The sequence below is a fragment of the Dasypus novemcinctus genome, chromosome 29 (genome assembly GCF_030445035.2).
Source record: "Dasypus novemcinctus isolate mDasNov1 chromosome 29, mDasNov1.1.hap2, whole genome shotgun sequence".
Classification (NCBI taxonomy): domain Eukaryota; kingdom Metazoa; phylum Chordata; class Mammalia; order Cingulata; family Dasypodidae; genus Dasypus; species Dasypus novemcinctus.
In genome coordinates, this window is record NC_080701.1 from 21,426,645 (window position 1) to 21,447,871 (window position 21,227).

General features: G+C 45.5%; 1 protein-coding gene across 7 annotated transcripts in view; it reads left to right on the plus strand.

The window, feature by feature from the left end:
• The window catches only part of TACC1 (transforming acidic coiled-coil containing protein 1), a 111,791-nt gene that overhangs the window by 33,159 nt on the left and 57,405 nt on the right, over positions 1-21,227 (plus strand). For 4 of the 7 annotated variants that reach the window (XM_023590121.2, XM_071212664.1, XM_023590261.2 and 1 more), the window contains exon 2: positions 11,139-11,254. The exons of 1 other annotated variant lie outside the window; for it this stretch is intronic. In XM_023590121.2, the coding sequence (XP_023445889.1) occupies positions 11,139-11,254 (116 nt within the window). Of the gene's footprint in view, positions 1-9,768; positions 10,176-11,138; positions 11,255-21,227 lie in introns of those variants that run through there. 2 more of the 7 variants (XM_004446437.5, XM_004446441.5) reach the window with 2 other exon arrangements.

The window sequence follows — 21,227 nt, forward strand, 5'->3', positions numbered from 1 at the left end:
TTAAAAAAAGATTAAAAATGAGAAAAATATAAATAAAATCTAATTAAAATTTAAAAAATAAAAATATTTTTTAAAAGCCATAATAATACCTTCCTCATGATATTGGGGGAGGGGTTGGGGATTAATTGAAAGGATTCATATAAAATGCTTAGCATTGTATCTAACTCATACTAAGGAGTCAGTAACTGGTAGGTGCTATAATCTGTTTTCTGCTCTGTTGTGGTTTGTATGTTCTTACCGGTTTTTACCAGATCCTTACATAATAACAATACTAACCTTTGGCTGATACCATTCCAACTCCCCACCCCCACCCTGCCTGTTGTTTGCTTTTTAATTTGACATTCAGAAGCTTTATTTTTTGTGTAACCAAATCCATGATCTCTAGTTTGTGTGTATGATTTCGTTAATTACCTCTAAGTTTGGACAGTCATCCTTCCAACAGAGCTTTGACAGATTCTGTTGGTTCTAGATTGTTTTCTGCCCATGGTTTGATTTTTATTATTTGACCATCTAATCCATCTGGAATTTTTCTTGGTATATGCCCTGAGGTAAGAGTTTAGCTTACTGCCAACCAATTATTTTCCAACTACTTATTAAATAATCTTCCCTTATCCACCACATTGTGATATCTTTACCATATAGTAAATCACTTTATCTTGTAGGGTCTTTTCCTGGGCTTTCTTTTCAGTTTTGCAGAACAAAGATTGGCCTATTTTTGCATAATCGTTTTCTAATGATCTTGTAGTGCTAACCCCCTTCCTAATTTAGTTGTGTGGGGTTTTTTTTTTTAATCTTAAATATGCTCACCAGTTTATTTTTCCAGATATACTTTTGGAAAAATATTGACAAATTCTAAGAAAAATCTAAGAATTTTGGTTGAATTTACATTAAACCTAAAGGTTAGCTGTGTAGTGTTGCCATCTTTACAAATTTTTTTTAAAAATTTTAAGGAGGTACGTGGGATTGAACACAGGGAAGGAGGCACTAACCACTTGAGCTACGTCTGCTCCCCTACAATGTTTAACTTTACCAACTTGGAAAACTGTATTTCTCTCATTTATTCAGCTACTCTTTTAGCTTATATTTATTAGTGAAGAAAATGAGTGGTGTGTTATTTGGATTTTTAAAAATCATTAATTGATTTAAATTTTTACATTTTAACATGCAAAAAGATTCCCCACCCCAGCCAAAAAGCATTGGTCCCCTATCTCCTTACTTTGCCCTATGACAAAGAAGTAAAAGGACATATTTTCCTCAATTTTCACACGCACCTAGTTTTAGGACCAAAATGGCAATTAAGCCTGTACTCTAAAGAGAGAAAAACTGGAAGTAACAAGCGGCCACGTACCATTTCATGGCATTTGCTTGTTAGTTTCCCATCTTTTTATCTCTCAGAAACACAGGAAGATTATTGGTTACAAACACAGGAGTGACTGTAATGAAACCCCACCAATTCCCATACTGAGGATTGAGGTGGAGTTGTTATTTTGATTATTTGGAAAGCTTTATGTAGCTCTTTCTCCCCCATATACTCCTACTAGGGAATCTCTGGTTCCCTTTTCAACTTTCCTCCCAGTTTATCTTCTAACTTCTTAGTGACAATGTTTCATAAACCAAAAATGTGGACATGTGCTCTGACAAATATATTTACTAGGACAGTGGGAAAGAATATTTGATATCCAAAAAATCCGGGCCATTTGATCAATGTACTTCTGTTCTTCAAGAGCGCATTGTTTGGGAGATTTATTTTGTTTTGGGGATCTTTTATTTTGGAGGTGGGGTAGAGAAGAGGTAATAAAATGGCTGCAGGAGAAGGAATATTATTCCATTTCAATCTCCTAAATTCCATCAGCCTCTGTAATTTAAGCCTTAGCTTCTACTCTCCCTGCCCTCACCCAGGTAAATGAAGTACAATAGATAGCTCAAAATTGGAGTAAAATTCCTTATTAGAAACTTAAATTCATAAACAACTTGGAGAGGGTTTTAGATGGTTTACTTATCTGAGGCTTTACGTAGGAAGCCTCTGACTCGGAGGGCCCATTTAATGCCTAATCTGCTGAAAAGCAATCCAAATTCAGGAGAAGAGAACAAAACGTGCTAAATCAGTAACAGTAATCTTACAAAATGGTGTTCCTGTTTAACAGGCTCTGTAAATGCGATGATGTTGTTTCACATGCCAGCACATCTATGAAGGTATTTTTAAATTTAAACCTAGTTTACTCCTGTAAGTGGATCTCTGTGCTTGTTTTGGTGAGAAGAATGAGGGATAATGTTGGGGTTATTTTCCTCATTTAGAATAAACAGACTGACCTAACTCTGTGTATGTCTTTTGCACTGAACAACTGTTTCTTTAATAAAACTCTTGCAACACAAGGTCGAGAACTGAAGTAAACTTTCTTATAAAGTCAATAAATAGAGATTCATGATCTTTGATGAGGACGAGCGAGAACCTTGTAGAATTGACTCTTAAATGACACTAGTTTAGTGTACACATAAAATCTGCTTGTGTTTTTCCACTCCCATGAAAGCTGATCCCAACTCTGTCGTGTCACAGTTCTGCTCTAGGTCTCATCTGTGGCCTGGGCTGAATGAGGGAGAGGACGAAGAGGAAATCAAACTTCATTTTTGTGATACAGAATAAAGTAGACCAGAGGGTGCTCTGACAAGAGTTGTTCACCAAAACAAAATCTAAACAAGGGTCTTTGAGCAGGCCGGGTGGGGAGCCGGGACAGGTCTTTAATGGATGCAGCTTGGACCTGTTTATCTTCCTGGAGATCTGAAAGAGTATTAACTGCGGCTCTAAAGTCTGACTTTCCTCTTTTAAGAAGTGGAAGGTGGCTTTTCTTTATGATATAATCTTCAGTATAAATAGGTAGTACACAGTAATTCCCTGATTTGGGTATGTTCGGGTGGTGGAGAGAGGGTTTAGATTCTATAGGTGATTGTAGTCTATAGGTAAAGGAGAACTAGGAGAGCATCTGATCAGGCAAGGTTGAGACTGCACTGCTAACACACCTGAACACTGTCAGAAGTTGTTATTGGCAGCATTGGCTTGGGTAGACATCAGCCTGCTCTTGCCCAACTAGACTGAAGAAAAGCAGGGAGGGGAGCCACAGGCCTTCTGTTGACAGTGGAGTCCTTCCCTGATGGAGCTAGGTGTTCCTGGCTGTGACTTCGTAGCCTGCGCCGGGTAAGGAGGAAGCCAAGGCTGCTGCAGCAGCACCTGAGAGGGGTAATCGAGCTGATGGATCAAACTGATGATGCCCAGGCTCCCCAGTGGCTGGGAGACATTCTGCTTTCTTTGACACAGTGCAGAGAGTGCTGAAGGTCAGGAGACCAGCGTTCTAGATTAAGTTCTGGCACCAGTTAGCTGCAGGACTTCAGGCAAGTGGCTTTGCCCTTTCTGCTGCAGTGATCTTATCAGCAAATTGAGGATGAGAAAACTTGCCCTGACTGATTTAAGAATCAGATGAGGCGGTGGACTTGGCCCAGTGGTTAGGGTGTCTGTCTACCACATGAGAGGTCCACGGTTCAAACCCCGGGCCTCCGTGAACTGTGTGGAGCTGGCCCATGCGCAGTGCTGATGCGTGCAAGGACTGCCCTGCCACGCAGGGGTGTCCCCCGTGTAGGGGAGCCCCACGTACAAGAAGTGCGCCCCGTAGGGAGAGCCACCCAGCGTGAAATAAAGTGCAGCCTGCCCAGGAATGGCGCCGCCCACATGGAGAGCTGACACAACAAGATGACGCAACAAAAAGAAACACAGATTCCAGTGCCACTGGCAACAACAGAAGCGGACAAAGAAGACACAGCAAATAGACACAGAGAACAGACAACCGGGGTGGGGGGAGGGGAGAGAAATAAATAAATAAATCTTTTGGGAAAAATAAGAATCAGATGAAACCCCTTGGGATTTTTAAAAATTTACTGGGAAGTGGATTTGGCTCAACTGATAAGCATCTGCCTAATATATGAGAGGTCCAGGGTTCAAACCCAGGGACTCTCCTGACCCATGTGGTGAGCTGGCCCACGTGCTGCCGTGGCACAAGGAGTGCCGTGCCACATAGGGGTGTCTCTGTGTAGGGGAGCCCCACGCACAAGGAGTGCGCCCCGTAAGGAGAGCTGCCCAGTGTGGAAAAAGTACAGCCTGCCCAGGAATGGTGCTGCATACATGGAGAGCTGATGCAGCAAGATGACGCAACAAAAAGAGACACAGATTCCCGGTGCCGCTGACAAGAATGCAAGTGGACACAGAAGAACACACAGTGAATGGACACAGAGAGCAGACAAATGGAGGGGGGAGAGAAATAAATAAATACATCTTTTTAAAAAAAGGCTTTACTGCTGTAAGGTACCTTTATTGATCAAACTTTCTGTATTCAAATACTCAAAAGAAAAATGCTTAGAGTCAAGGGTGTTTAGCTGGTTGGGTGGGCAGAGGACATTCCGGGGTCAGATTGATGGAGTAATGACACTCAGGCATTCCCCCACTGTGTCTTGGAAAACTCATCCAGTGGACAGGAGAGTTCTCGAAAAAGCAGGGTGGTGGAATGGGAGATGTTCTGTTGAGGTTCCGTAGAGGCACCTAAACCCAGTTGCCACCTGATGTTTCCATTTCATGAGCCAGTGCTTTCTCTAAGCACTTCAGGGCTACCCAGCAATTCTAGTTACACTGTCAATTTGGCAGTACTGCATCTGGCAAGAATAAATCTTAATTGAATAAGATGTGTATTAAGTCCATCAAATTCTTAGATGGTTACAAAATATAGATAAGTTACACAGGTTTTTCTACCCACTTGACTTTTCCGCTTTCTAAGTGATTAATTTTTTTCCCTATATATTCTTAGAGGTATAATATATATTTTTTCCTTTGTTTTTTTAAAATTTTAAAATAAAAAACATAAATACATATATACAACCTAAAATCTCCCCCTTTAACCACATTCAGATAGCTAATTCAGTGGTGTTAATTACATTCACAGTGTTGTACAACCATCACCATCATCCATGACTACATCTCCTTCACCCCCAACAGAAATTCTGTACCCAATGGTTACTTTTTTTTTTAAGATTTATTTTATTCATTTATTTCTCCCCATCTTCTCGTTGTTTGCATTTGCCACAGCTACTTGTTGTGTGCTGGTCTTCTTTTCAGGAGGCACTGGGAACCAAACTGGGACCTCTGATGTCGGAGGGAGGCGCCTAATTGCCTGAGCCACCTCTGCTCCCTGTTTGTTGTGTCTCTCATTGGTTTTCCTCGTGTATCTTGTTGTGTCATCTTACCATGCCTGCCCCTCACGTAAGCTTGCTGTCTTGCTCTTCTTCTTTAGAAAGCACCAGGCGCCAAACCTGGGACCTCCCGTGTGGTAGGCGGGAGCTCAATCGCTTGAGCCACATCCACTTCCCTTGAGCCCCATCCTCTTCGCCCAGTGGTTACTTATCTCTGTGATTCCCTAGTGCCATCTTGGTCCTATCCTCCTTCCCTACCCCCTCCTTTCTTCAACATCATCCCATACCCAAGTACCTCTCATTTCACTGACTGTCAGAAACTCAATTTCTTAGCTGTACGGTTTTCTTTCCCTTCTGTTGTCAAAGTGTTCCCACCTTGTACTCAGATTGTTTACAGTTCTGATACTTATTGAATAAGTGGAGTGAAAGACAAGGACACTAATTACAATTGTGCTTCTATATCCTCTGTAAGAAAAGCTTTCACCCTTCTTTTGGCAGTCTAGGGCAAGGCAAATAACCATTTTACAGATTGCCCAGTTTTCACTCCATCCATCCCTGAGTGATTTTTTTTTTTGCCAGCCTGATCTTTTTAAATGGAAATGTTATTTACTTGCTTTTTCTTTTTGCTAGACTGATCTTTTAAAATGGAAATGTTATTTACTTGCTTAAAAGCTTGATCACTCCCCTTTGCCCATCCAGGCTTCATGGGGCAAGCAGCTGTACAGATGGTAGCTTTTGTTTGTCCTGCACAGTGTTAACCTCCACAGAGTTTATGGCAATTTAAATTAGCAAGCACATTAAAGATCGAAAGGGAAGCGGATGTGGCTCAGCTGATAGAGTGTCCGCCTACCATATAAGAGGTCCAGGGTTCAAACCCAGGGCCTGCTGGCCCACATGGTGAACTGGCCCATGCACAGTGCTGCCATGCACAAGGAGTGCCGTGCCATGCAGGGGTGTCTGCTGCATAGGGGTGCCCCACGTGCAAGGAGTGCACCCCACAAGGAGAGCTGCTCTGTGTGAAAAAAGCGCAGCCTGCCCAGTAGTGGCGCTGCACACGCAGAGAGCTGACGCAGCAAGATGACACAACAAAAAAAGAGACACAGATTCCCATGCCACCTGATGAGAATGCAAGCAGACACAGAAGAACACACAGTAAATGGACAGAGAGAGCAGAAAACGGGGGAGGGGGAGAAGGGAAGAGAAATAAATAAAAATAAATCCTTAAAGAGAAAAAAAAGATAAATTTCATATAAAATCCAGAATTTTGGTTTTCCTTGGAATATCATTAGAGGGCAACACTGGACAACAGGAACTAGGTAGGTCGGGCTGCCCCTTAGATATGGCGGCGCTCTCCAGATAGCACAGCTCTGACCCAGACCTTTTCACTCTGTCACGTGAGCTAAGCAGGCATTTGTGTTTGCTTCCGCTACTGCAAGGTCAAGTTCTAACTCCTTAAGGGGCATACAGGATCCTTCACAGATCCCACCCTGTCTCTGTCCCCTGCCCCCTTGCATTCTCACAGTAGCTATGCCACTAATTGGAGAGCTGGTGCCTCTTTTGAGTTTGCTTACTCAAACCCATTCTGCAGACCCCTCTGGAGCACCAGTTAGTTGCTGGGTGTGTGCCTGGCCATCACTTGCAGAGTGTTTCAAGGGAGTTGTATTTTAGATTTTCATGATGTATTGACCCAAAACTTCTGTGAGGGGAGAGAAGCAAGGAAAGAGAAAAGATAGGGCCCTTTCTATGCTTCTAGTTGTTTCCAAAACAAATATCTTTCATTTGACTAATTGGCCATATATTTGCAGGCACTCGGATCTGTGAAGCTGAGGGTTGTAGCTGCAAAATTATGGCTTACCTTGGTTAGGATATCTATATCGAAATATTGCCGATCTTTCCCCAGAATTACGGGAAAACTGATATACCAGTTAGTCTCATTATTTGCACTTCTAGCAAATAAAATCAATTTAAGCTATTGTTACTTCATTGTTGTTCACCTTAAGTCCAGGAATGTACAGAGGAGTGATGCTAGAATCGGGGTGTTTGCAGCTCTAGTTTCAGGAGGTTGCTGTACAGGTCTGGCTTTATCTCTTTGGGGCCATCACTGGTTTAGGGTTCTATTCTTTGCTGGTTCAGAAATTTCCCCAGGAGTCGGGCTTTAGGAATTTGTCACCCTAGCCAAACTCAGGATTTGGTCTAGTGGACTATTTGTAAAGTAGAATTTTCATTTATTACACATTTTTTGAACACCTACCGAATGCCTGAACTCTGATCTGCTGATCTCTGAGGAATCAAAAATTAATCATCAATATGATGTGGCCCCTGCCTTTTGGAAGCTTATGATCCACAAGTAGGACAGATATATAAGCAACTACATTGTATGTAGAGTGTTAAGGGTGATCCTATGCCCTGGTTCACCCAGAATTTTCTGATTTATGCCTGTTGTCTTGGTATAACTAGTAAGAGTGTCCCTTTTCATTTAAAAAATAATCAAAGAGACACAGTAAAAGTCACTATGCATGGATGGAGTATAAAGATGGTAGAAAGGAGAAAGAAATCAGCCTTATTTCTGAGTGTAAACACTTGAACTGGGTGAGGAAAGTTTTTGGACAATCAAGGCCTTACGCTTGGGGAATGGGGTAGAGATTGGGGGAGAGGGGTAGGTGGAACTCAATTCGTGGGTCTGGGAATCTGTGATTTTTTTAGAAGCACCCCTGATGATTTTTTGACATACTGAAGAGTCAGAGCCAATTCTCTACTGATTGCGTCTAGGAATGCAAAAGGATATGGGAGTGGAGGGGAGAAGGAAAAACAAGAAGAGAGCACAAATCACAGGTCAGCCAGGCAAGGGTAACCCTCAGAGGAAAAACCAGTTAGAAGACATTTAGAGGAGTTAGGTGAAAAATAGGGAGTGTCCGAACTATGACAGTCACAGCAGGGTGGCAGAGGAATGAAAGATTCAACAACTATTCAGGAGAAGGCCAGCTCAATGGTTTGCATGGGGTACCATATATTTCCAGGCAACAGAACTCTTGCGTCAAATCCAGAACCTGGGGGTATCCCTGTAATCAGGTTTCCTTGGTGAACATAAACCTAAAGATAAAAACATCTGGGTAGTTTGGTGGCATCTGCTTCCTCATCTTTGTAGTTCCCAGAACCCTGACAGTTGGGTTCCTATCTCTGGAAAGGAGCTGGGTGAATTCTAAAATACCTGAACAACACTGTAACCTTTGCCTTTTTCTAGACTTTCGGCAAAGCCCTGCCCTTCTGTTATGGCACTACTACCTGCCAAGCCTTACCTTGCCTTACTATTACTATTATTTTTAAATTTTCCTTATGGAATGTGTAAGACAGTCAAGACTCATCAGCAATGTATGTGCCAACCCTTTTCAGGGGAGATGATCAGTTTCCTGCAGTTTCTACCCAAATCCTGCAGCTGCATTTCTCTTTGGAAACCCTGCAGCCCACTCAGCCGTTCACCGCATCCCTGGGCAATTAAAATAGTACCAGAAACACCTTATTCAGACCAGGAAATCTTTAAGCCTGGCGTTTGAGGCAGCCGATTCACTTGGAAGAAACCGATTACTTGGAAGTGGTTCTGGCAGGAGGACTCTCTAAATGGAAAACGAAGAAAATCTGAGATGCTTCTCCCTGCGTTCAGACGTCAAGAGGGTTTCTATTTTTGAAGGCTGCTTTCACCAGGTCTGTTGCTGGCTTACTTCTGAGACAACTCAACGAAGTCCGACGTCAACTGATGCAAAGCCGTCCACGCTAAGAAATGAGAGCCTCAAAAGAGAGAACGGGAGACGGATCAGGCTGCGGCTTCACGGGGGAATTTTGCCCGGGACCTGGCCACGCCAGCGCCCACGCGAGTGCGGACTGGGGAGGGGCGCGGCATCTTAAATCCCAGCCCCTGGCTGCTGAGGGATTTCCGAACCCTGGGAGCCACCGAGTTGAAGATAAACCGGCTGGAAGCGTCCACCCTGTCGGTGTGAGGGAGGGGGAAAAAGACCCCAGCCGGCGGCGGCCCCAAAGTTTCTTAATAAAGGGCTTCACTTCCGTGCGATTCCCTCTCAGCGTCACGACGCCTCAGGAGCGGGGGGGAGCAAATTACAGAGGAAGAAGAAAAAGTCGCGGCGCGCACGGACGCGGGAAACCGGCTCTCGGCGCTCGCCCCGCGCCCCCGGGGTCGCCAGGGTTCGCGGCGCGCTCGCCGGGTCCCCGCCGGGCAGCCCCCGCCCGCGAACGAGTCGCCACCAGCGGCGCGGCGCGGCGAGGGGGGGATCCGCCGGGCGCGCCGCCGACTTCAAAGGCCCGCCGCCGCCGCCGCCCCCGCGCGCGCGCGCGAGGTAGTACGGTCCGAGGGGGGCGGCTCCCGGGGCGCGGCCGCGGCGGCAGCTGATGCGCGCCCGGCCGGCTGCGAGGCGGGCGTCGGAGAGCCCCGAGACCCCGCGACCCCGAGGCCCCGCCGGCCGCGGGCGGGAGCCCTGAGGGCCCCCAGCCCAGGCGCCCTTGGCGCGCGGGAGGAGCCCGGGGACGGCGCGGGAGGCGCCGCGGCCGCAGCGCGCGGGCAAGGAGGACGAGGAGGAAGCGGCGCTGCCCGCCGGCCGGGAGGAAGCGCTCCCCCGCGGGCGCCCGCCGGCCTCGTCGAACCACATCCGCGCCTCCGCCGGCCACGCCGAGCGGCGCCTGTCACCGGTTCCCTCCATTTTGAAAGAGGGGGAAAAAAAAAAAAAAAAGGCTCCCGCCCTTCCCCTCTCCTCAGGAGCCGGAGCGGGAGGAGCCGCGCTCATGGCGTTCAGCCCGTGGCAGATCCTGTCCCCGGTGCAGTGGGCGAAATGGACGTGGTCCGCGGTGCGCGGCGGGGGCGCCGGCGACGGCGAGGCCGCGGGGCCCGCGGGCGACCCCGAGGACGAGGACTCGCAAGCCGAGACCAAATCCTTGAGCTTCAGGCAAGTACACAGCATCCCCGCCGAGGCGCCGCCGCCCGCCCGCGGCCCCCGCCGTGCGTGCGTGTGTGTGGTCGCCCCCCGCGTGCCCGCGCTCATGGCCGTGCTGCGCCCCTGTCCCGTCGCCAGGTCGCCTCCGTGCCCTCCAAGTTAGGCTTGTTCTGCCCCCCCACTCCCCCGTGTGTTTTCTTTCCCCCATCTTGGCCTGAACCCAACCCAGAAGCTGCAGTCATGCCCGCATCCCCTTCTTGCCTTGGTCACTTTCTCCAAGCGCCAGCCTTCCAGCTCCCTCCCACGCGCAGAAGGGCGCTCAGATAGCGCCACTGATCGCAGCCGTGGCACTTAGGGCCCTCCCTGGGGGCCAGAGGTCGCTCTCCCGAGGCCCCCGCCGTGCCCCATAAACTGCAGGGGGCGGTAATGGTCTCGTGATGACAGGCTGGTGAGAAATGGTGGTCTCTGCCGAGCTGTCAGCCGAGTGATTGCGGAAGGCAGGTGACAGCTTTCTGGGCCTGGGGCCGAGCGGGTGCCAGCCAGGTAGAGGCCTGCGGAGGAAAGAGGAATCCTGGAGAGAACCGACTAGTTTATATTTTTTGGGGAGGTTGGGGCGGGGGGCATCTTGATTTTTAAGCCTCCGGGAAGGGGCTCTTCTGGAGAAGAGGGGTATGTTGGAAAGCGCCTCTTTGTCGGGTGTCGGAGGGAAGGATGACCTCGGAAATAAATGGCGCTGGAGAAGAGCTCCCGAGGATGGATGAGATTTCAGGGAGACAGGATGCCAGGCTGAGAAACCCAGGCAGGGCCCTGCTAGGAAACCGCAGTCGTCATCCTTAAGGAGGGCGCAGGCTGAGGACCAGGTGGATGTAGAGTTAGGCAGAAATCCTGGAGTTTAGCCTTGGCGGGAATGCCGCTTATAAAAGGTGTTGGAAATACCGTTGAAAGTGGTAATCCCTCATTTTTCCCCCTTGGCAGCTCGGATTCGGAAGGTAATTTTGAGACCCCTGAAGCCGAAACTCCTATCAGATCACCTCTCAAGGAATCCTGTGATTCACCAGTAGGGTTGGCAGGACCTGGGACCAAAACCCAAGGTAAAGAGAGACTTTCATTTTCTGCCTCTTGAGTTTTGGGAAATGTAAAATGAGAGAAGGAAACGTTAATTTAGGGCGGTGCGAAAGAGTTTGGATTGTTTGGCTCCTTCCTCAGAGCTGCTGTTTTCAAAGCTCCTGGCTCATTTGAGAGGGTTTTTTATTTGTTTGTTTGTTTCTTGGCTTAGGACTGCCGACCTGAGGCTTTCTTCCTTGAATAGAGTTTGCATTTTTGCTCTTAATAGTGAACCCTGCCTCTCAGCTCCTAAAAAACAAAAATGTGTCTAGTAGTTGTGGGTATGTTTAGATTTGGTTTCACAAATTCCTCAGGCTCAACCCCTGTCTTCATGGGTGTGGCTGGAAACGAAAAGGTCAGGTTAGAGTTGACTTTCTTTGATAAGGAGAAATCTTAATAGGCTCTTTCAAAACTGCTCACTTCTCTTCCACGCTGTGAGCCCCTCCATGTACCCAAGAAAACCAGGCACACATATTCCCAGCCTCTGAGCCCGACCTTGAGCCTCTCCTTCATTTACAGAAGCATCTGTTCTTCCACTAAAATTAGTAGAAATCTTTTTTGTTCCATAGTCGGCTTTGAGTAAAATTTCACCTGTCCTAGTAGGATTCATCCATTTATTCATTCATTCATTCATTCATGTGAGTGCACTGCGAGTCAGCAGTGAAAAAACTCCTCTCAGGCTAACATTGTGGGGGGAGATGAATCTTTTAAGGGTTAAGCAAAATATTTATGTCAACTAAAGCATTGAGTGGTATGGTGAAAACTAAATGGGGGGGATTAGGAAGTACTGGGTGGGCATAAAAGATGCCCATGGGTAATTAGGGGAAGTAGGACTGAAAAGGTGAGGGAGGAATTAAGGAAGTATTGCTAGTAAGATGAGGAAGAAGACTGGAAGGAGGACTGAAGGCACAAGCCTTGTGGTTTCCTGGGGACAGAACTCTTCCAGGAGAGGGAAGGGCGTCTGCCAAGCTCTGGCTTAACCAGCCTGCGCTGGCGTGAGGCCCTGTGGTGGAGGGGCCTGTCACCTTTGACGACCAGCACGGAGGCGGGTGTGCTGGAGCAGAGCTGGAGCAGAGCGCCCAGGGGAGCAGTAGCAGAAGTCAGATGTAAGGGCGGGACCAGATGACCTGGTAATGATGATTTGGTTTTCTTTCTGAGTGAGAAGGGACGCCATTGGAGGACTTTGAGCAGAGGGGTCATGCTTTAACTTCCTTTTTAATAAAAGTCTCACTGGCTGCCGTATGGAGAAGGGACTCCAGGGTGTATAACCTTTTTATGTGGTTTCTGTGGTTCCAGTGTCCATCACCTGTCAGCTTTCAGTTATTCAGCTACCCGATTTTCCGACTAGACTTTTCCCTCCCCACAGTCACTGGATTTTGTTGCTCCACAGGTTACTTAGGGAGGTCAAATCACTGGTGAAATACTTCATGACTAGCTGGTGTTGTTGGCAAAATGACATCAGCTTTTTGTGTGGTTTGGTTTTGCCTGTGTTGGGAGTTCCATCCTGTGTTTCCCCGTCTGGGAATGCAGCAGTACCCTCACCTTGACCTTGGCTGCTTTTTGCCTTTGTTTTAGGTAGGGATTGTATGGGAACAGTCAAGTTCATGTACTGGGGAACTTGGGTTTGCCCTGTAGGACTCTCAGTTCTAATTCTTCAGAGATTCCCTTCTCTCAAGCTTTGCACCTCAGAAGGGAGATTTGAAGGCTTGAAAGAACTATTCTGTAGCTTTCTCATCAAATTTGAATAAAGTTCTTAAGACACATGTTAAGAAGCTGTTTGAAAGCCTGTTTGAATTGTCCCCAGCTTGGGCCACCCCTTCCTCGCCTTTCCGTTGGCTGGTGGTTGAGTAACTGCCAAATTCTTTGCTAATTGAATAGAAGCCTGTGTGGCCTCGGCTTGCAAAGCCACAGAGACCCACTTGTTTGGTCTTTCCTATGCTACTGACTCATCATTACAATTTTTGGTAACTTGTAACTCACACGCTTTTTTACTATCTCTAAAACGGTTTTCCTTTTTGAGAGCCATGAAGTCAGGAGAGCTGTGGAGGAGCGTGTGTGGTGAGTGGGGTGTGCAGGCTAGGAAACAGCTCCTACAGATGATGAAATCTCTTAATTTAGGGTCTTTAAAAAATAGGATGCTTTCTCATCAGCCTGGTGGTGTCCTCCATTCTAGGGCCTTGCTGCGTCTACCCGCCATCTAGAGCTGGTCCAGAGCCATGCTGATCACTTTGGAAGTACAGCCAAAGCACAGGTTCTCTGCCTCTTGACTAGGGACCGTTTCAGTGGCAAAAGTTCCCCGAGAGTCAGCCATGTTGCAGTTCATCTCTGGGACCAGTGGTTCACCGTCTCCCGATCTGTTGGTTGTTTTGCTCCTGACAAAGTTAGTCTTTGATAGTTCTGTGGTTCAGGACTGGTTGGACAGCTGGTCTAGATTCTAGGAGATTTTATCTACTGGAGGAAAGATTCATAAGTTGCTTTCCTGGCATATGGTGACCCTCAGATGTGGCTCCCCCACCCCATGTAATTCCTAGAACTCTGGGAACCAGATATCGAAGCCCGTTATGGAGTTAACTTTTCTTTTTTATTGGAACTATTTTGGGGATTCACAGTACCTGAATTCTATAACGACTCATCCTGAAACAGTTATATGCCATTCTGGGAATTAACTAATGGGTGAGGTTAAGGTTGTGGGTTTTTTGGTTTTGCTTTTTGTTCTTAAAACTTCTGGTAGAAGCAGACTGGTAAAATATACTCCAGTCAGGGTTTCTTAAAAATACAAGATCTTGTGGCTTTAATTGGGCTAGTAGGTTCGATATCTGTCTGCCTCCTGGAACAAGGAGCTTTTAAGCTGCTGTTACTGTACTTTCTCGTTGCTGGGAAAGTGAAGGCAATTGGTGAAAAAATGTCACCCAGGAAGGACTTTGAGGAAGTACAATCTCTAGTTCATCCCCCCACCCCCACCCCTATCCTTTTTAATTTTTATCTTTTTGCTTATGGGTCACTTAAAGTTAGCTTTAGGAAACATTAGGAATTGTCCTGAGGTGTGATTTCGCCCAGTTCACAACAAAAGCGGGAGTGGATGTTCCTGACTATTTGAAATCCCTTTCCCCACCCAGTCCCCCCACCCTTATTGAGAAAGAGACTCTTATTTAGTGTGGAAACTCTCTCCTCACTCTCGGTACAGCTAGTTAAGCCCACCGGGTTTGAAGTGCTAATTAGATGCATGGGCGGCTCAAAGACATTCTGTGATGCTCTGGAATAGAAGGAAGGAAGTCAACAGGATCATTCAGCTAGTTCCTGTCAGGTGTGGTGGGAAATGCAGAGCTTTTGGTGACATAATTCTGGTAGTCTAGGTCAGGAATCTGCTCTCTGTGACTTGGGGGCCATATCTTTCCTGCTGCCTGTTTCGTTTTGCTCCCTGTGGGCTGAATGGTTTTTACATTTTCTAAACGGGGATGGGGAAGAATACTATTTTGTGATGTGTGAAAAATTACATGGAATTCAAATTTCAGTAACCACAAGAAAGAAAGTTTGCTTGGAATACAGGCATGCTCATTCACTTCAAATGACAGAAAGATCTAAGAAAATGTTTAAAAGTATTTAAAAAGGAAATTAGGGAAGAATGGGGAAGATTCTGGAATCATTTAGTACAGTACAAACATACTGACTTTTAACTTTTAAGCCATTAATGATTTTAATGTAACTTTGGGTGTTTGAGAATTTCTAATTTGACTTGGCAGCTCTCTTATGAGGTCGATACAGTGTATTCATCAGAACATTGTAAGACCTAGAATGGAGCTTGTTAAAATATAAGCCTTGGAAAGTGGATGTGGCTTAATATAAGTGGTTGAGTGCCTGCTTCCCACATGGGAGGTCCTGGGTTCAGTTCCTGGTGCCTCCTAGAATCAGAAAAAACAGAAGCAAACAAACAAAAAAAACCAGCTCAAGCCAATGTGGCTCAGCTTTTGAGTGCGTTTCTCCCATAGGCAGTCCGAGGTTCAATCCCTGGCCCTGGTACCTTTAAAAAAATTTTTTTTCGATTCTAAGACTTTGGTTTATATGGATAAGCAAATATTATGCAAACATTTTTCATCAGATGCATATCAAAGTCTTCCATTCAACTACATGTATGTTCTCCTAGGGATTTTTTTTTAAGCAATTTCATTGAGATATATTCATATACCATACAATCCATCCAAAGTGAACATTCAGTAGGTTTTGGTAAAATCACAGAGTTGTGCATTCATAACCAATATTAGAGCATTTTCCTTACTCCAAAAAGAAAAATTCCCCACCCCTTAGCAGTTACCCAACACAGAAATTGTGGTATTAGAATTTCTGAGAAATAAATATAATGGAACTACCGAGTCCCTTAATATTACCTAGTCCAACCTCCAACCCTCATGGCTCCCTCGACAGGCTAATGCTTTTATTTACTTATTGGGCTCTTTCACAGTTTAGTTTTATGTAATATTTCATTTTATATGATTCTCTTCTGAGATATTTAAGGCTTGAAAACCTCAGCAAAGTAGTGTAATTTCATTTTTAATGTTTTTAGACCTCAGCTTGGAGAATCCACCCTTTAATGAATTTTCTTTGTTTATCTCAAGGCACAAGAGCCATGTAGATCATCTCTACTTCTCTGTGGTGCTCCACCCAAAGAGAATGCCTTTTTGAGTTAAATGGTATACTGTAGAGAGTGCAGGAGTACAGAGGAGCAACAGTTTTTGGATAAAAATATGCAGGGGGCAGGGGAAAAAGTCTGCCTGCATAAAGTAGCGATTTTACTAACTGTCAAGGCAGTATTTTTTCTTTTAGGTTGAAAAATAAATTTGAGTTCTTTTTAAGAAATACGATCAAACTCATTTCAGGATTACACTTCCACATTTTGGGCTTACTTGAGCGTCCAATAAAGCAATATAATAATAAATTATCTTGATAGTGTCTGGTGGCAGAGGCATTTGCCACCTGTTCAGTGTGTGTGTTTGACAACCCTTTAAAATTATGTTGCCACCATTTCATGGTTCCTCCTAAAAAGTGGATGTGGGGATGTGGTCTAGAGCCACTTAACATTTAAAGAATAACAGAATAGGGAGGTAGGGGTGAGGAGGAGTAAAAGTATTTGGAAATTCTGTATTTTCTGCATGATTTTTTCTAAACCTACAACTTCTCTAGTAAACAAAAAGTTGACAGTTTTTTTTAAAGAGTATTCATGGTGTGTCTTTTTCAAGTGACCAGTAATATTACTCATAGGAAACCATGGGGATATAAACCATTTGTCACAATCTCCTAAACCCAGATTAGTGTTGAGAATCATGGTTTACTCACCCAGAACAGTCATGTTGAGTGGGGATTTGATACCTGAAGGTTGCTCAATTGTCATTTGACTACTAAAGTTTAGCCTAGAAAGGATTTGCTGCTTATAGGTTCAAAATCTCATCTTCACCTTTGCATGTTCATGAACCTAATTTTATTAGGTCACACATATATGTTTGGATCCCCAGGGATCAGCCTGATGATTGCTGAACTACAAGGGAATAGGTATGGAATATTTCACTAATTCACAAATGAATAAATATAACTTGACAGTTCTATTTGGAAGCTACAAATTCTCTACTAAGCAGTCCAAGTATCCTCTTTCCTATGTCATTGTTAGAAATATAACAGTAAATTATTGCTCTCTAGCTTTCTATTACAAGTGTTCCACCTAGCAGACCACCAGCTTTCTGTGTTGGATGTGTTGTAGGGGAGCATATTTTTTTATACCATAATACTTGATATTTTTAAAGAAGTTTTAGATTATAGAAAAGTTACATCAGAGAGATAGAGTTGGGGAGCAGATGCGGCTTAAGCAGTCGAGCATCCACCTCCCACGTGGGAGGTCCCCGATTTGGGTCCTGGGTTTGACTCCCAGTACCTCCTAAAGGAAAAACAGACAACAAACAAAATCAACGAGCAAAATGGAAGAGGGAGCCATCTTGCAGGGGGTAGAATACAAAGTTGGGGAGCAGATGTGGCTCAAGTGATTGAGCACCTGCTTCCCACATGGGAGGTCCCAGATTCGATCCCCAGCACCTCCTAAAAACAAAGCAAGCAACAAGCAAACAAATGAAACAGCCAACTCAGGGGAGCTGATGTGGCTCAGTGATTGAGCGCTGGCTTCCCACATAGAATGTCCCAGCTTCATTCCCTGGCCCTGGTACCTCGATTCCCATATCCCCACCCTCTCCCTCTCTCATATTGCCCCCTATTAATAGCACTTTACCTTAGTGTGGTACATTTGTTACAAATATTAAAGCATTGTAACTAACCTTGGTCTATAGGAGCTGGATCTCGAATTTAGCTTTTAAAATTGTAGTTCCAGAGCTCTTTGGGACATATTATATAGCTTCTCTCTCCAGGGAATATGTGAATCTCTCTCTTCACTGTTTTAAGAGAGTACTTGACAGAGGAAATAAAGGTTCTTAAAATAATTCCAGGATAGGGTGTGTGATGGGGCAAAGCATCCTTGTAAGTATCCTGTTAGGTATTAGTAATTAAAAAAAGAACCGACAAGGGATACATCTTCCACATTTTTTAACTTGGCATGTATAGTGTACGAAGTTTAAAATATATTTGGCATTTGGAACATTGGAAGTTTAGAACTTTGCAGCCCAATTTTAATATAGATTAAAAGTCAGAAGCAAAAACAAAAAACAAAAAACAATTCCAGGTAAGCAGTGCAGCTGAATTGAAAATATTTAGCTTCCTTATTCTTTGCTTCAGCTCACCAATGAGAAATGAAGAAATGGGCAAGTTTAGCAATAACTTTTGCTTTCCCTTTCCACCTGTGAGTCATAGGTCATGTGTGGGTGAGACAAGGCAGGTGCATGGAGATGTGCATGGCCTCCTGGAACTCTGTACCTATTTGGGGCACAAAGAGGAGTTTTTAAGAGGTCTGTGTTAGTTATCCATTAACGCATAACAAATTACTCTAAACTTCCTTGGCTTAGAGCAATGAACATTTATTATCTTGCAGTTTCTGTAGCTTGGGATTTTGAGATGGCATCAGTTTGTAGTCTGGGACTGCCGTTTTGAAGGCTTGCCTGGGGCTGCAGGATTCTCTCCCAGGGTGACTTTCTCATGGCCTGGCAAGGTAGTGCTGGCTTTTGGAGGAGGCCTCGGTTCCTCATCACATGGAGCTCCATGGGGCTGTTGAGCGTCTTCACAACATGGCAGCACATTTCCCCCAGAGCGAGTGATCCAAGAAGCCACAGTGTCTTTTATGACTTAGCCTCCAATATTACACCCACTTATTTCCGCAGTGGCCTGTTGGTTACACAGATCAGTCTAAGGACATGAATACCAGCAGGCGAGACTCACTGGGCACCATCTTGGAGGCTGGCTACCCAAGGCCCTTTTCAACTTTTTTTTTTTAATAAGGGAAACTCTAATCTCCTTATTTTTTTCTTCTCCTCCCCCTCCCCCACCTTGCTGGTTTTGCTGTCTGTGTCCATTTGCTGTGTGATCTTCTATCTGTATTTCTCTTTTTGTCTTCTCATCTTTCTCCTCTAGTATTCACCAGGATTTGATCCTGGGGACCTCTCATGGGAAGAGAGGTTCCCTGTGAATTGCGCCACTTCAGTTCCTGGTCTCTGTCGCGCTTCTCCATAACTCTCCCCTTCATTTCTCTTTTGTTGTATTATCATCTTGCTGCATGACTCAGTTGGCGGGCACTGGCTTGCCACACGGGCAGTTGGCTCGCCACACACAGGCACTTGGTGTGAGCACTCAGCTCACCACGCAGGTACTCAAGTCATCGCGTAGACACTCGCATGGGCACTCGGCTTGTTGCATGGGCACCCACTTGGGCTCTCAGCTCACCGTGCGGGCACTTGGCTCACCACACGGGCATTGGCTCGTCGTGCAGTCACTCTTTCTCTTCTTTTTCACCAGGAGGCCCCGGGGGTCGAACCCAGGTCCTCCCATATGGTAGGTGGAGGCCCTATCACTTGGTCCACATCACTTCCCCGCTTTTCTACATCTTAAGACTTGTACTAGAGTATGATTTCATGGTCTGCAAGGTTGTTGTTTTTTTATTACTTTCTTCCTTTAAGGGCCTCTTCACTGCCTACCCAACCCTTCCTGTCACCTCTTAGAGAGCAGGAGCGGAGGTGACAGGAGAAATGAATTAGTCCTAGAACCAAGGTCATTGTTCTGCTTTAGTGGCCTCTCATGTACCTGGTATACTGGGGAGACGGAGGCTCCTCTTGCTGAATATTCTTCCTTTTTCTTCATCTGCCGTCAGCCTCCCAGTTCTGTGGGGTCTGTGTGGGTGGTTGCTAGTTTGTGAGAGAGGCAGTTGGTATTTTGAATTCTCCAGTAATTATTTCTAACGAGATGTGTGTTATGGTTGTTTGGCAGCAACAGATTGAAGTTACACAATTTCAGATCTCTGCAAAGGAGTCCCATCTGCTAGCACGTGCTCTTTCTCCCCTAGCTTTTTCTGCTGTAATAATTTGTGGAAGGTTCTAGAAGTTCTGTGAGGAGGGCTTCTGTGATACCTATCTGTGGTGGGAGATTGCTGTTCCTTTTTTTTTTAGGTTTATTTATTCGTCCTGCCCGTGTCATCGTCCCCTTACCTCCCTCCCCCCATTGTCTGCTCTCTATGCCTCTTTGCTGTGTATTTTTCTGTGTCAGCTTATATTCTCATGAGGCGGCTCAGGAAACCAATCTTAAGACCTTCCCGAGTGGGAGAAAGGCGATTATTCTCTTGCACCACCTCAGCTCCCTAGTCTGCTGCATCTCTTATTATTTCTCCTCTGTGTCATCTTGCTGTGCCAGCTCGCCTTCACCAGGAGGCCCTGGGCATCGAGCCCTGGACCTCCTTTATGGCAGACCAGAACCCAGTTGCTTGAGCCAAATCTGCTACCTGGAAATTTCTGTTCTGTTTGAACTGTAACCTCACATAAGTCCATCGAATTCCAAAATCCATAGGCATCTCATGAGTGAGAAGAGAAGACAGTCATTATTGGGCTAGGCTTCTCTGGAGAAGGCTTTTCTTCTTGGTTGGGTAAACTCTTCCTGATTAGTAGACCCGGCCTTCTTACTTTATTGTAATTCTGGCCTTCAGAGGATAGTGTTTCTTTTTAAACATGCCTAAGGCGCGGTTTTGCATATTTACTTTTTCAGTTTATCAAATGGTTTTCCAAATCATTCTTTACCTGAGAGGGTGAGCCTCTCTCAGCAGTTAGAAGCTTATCTCAGGGAAACAGCACCACAGCTGGTGCCTTGTCTTAAAATAGGCAGTTAAACTTGCCCTTCCTCAGCTCCTGGGCTCCTGGATAATGTTTCTGTTTGGTGTTTTTTTGGAGGATGGGGAAAGAGGGTTTTTGAACAGTTAGTTTGCTGTGTCACTTCTTGTCAGGAGTATGTGAGTGTGGTATGTTTCTGGTTTGGTTGGTGAGACATTTAAAATTATGGTATGCCTGAGAATCGGCCTTCTCCTGCCTTGACCCACCCCCACTTTGAACTCCTTCCCTCCCTCCAGGCTTCTGGGTGGCCTGGGGCACAATGGTTGTCCTAGAGAATGTGAGCTATGCAGCCCAAACCCCTCAGTTTTACTCAGCATTTCTGGAAAAGTCTTTGTACAATTGTAGCCCTGAGCCCTCCTCTGGACACAGGCTACTTCTACTCCTTTTTAAGGTTGATACCCTTGACTAAGTGGCTGAGAGCATATATATTTAAAATACATTTCAACCTTAGGGGAGGATTCAGTAAGAGTGCGAACTAGTAGGAGACATAAAACTCAAGCAAAAACACCACCACCACCACCACCAAAACGGACATTTTGAACTCTTGCCTAAATGCTAATATGAACCTTATTTACAGTCCCCGCAGGTCAGGCCAATTTAACAGAAAGGAATGGCGCATGCACCAGAATCACATCTATTTATTTCCCACCTGAAGCCCTTGACTCAA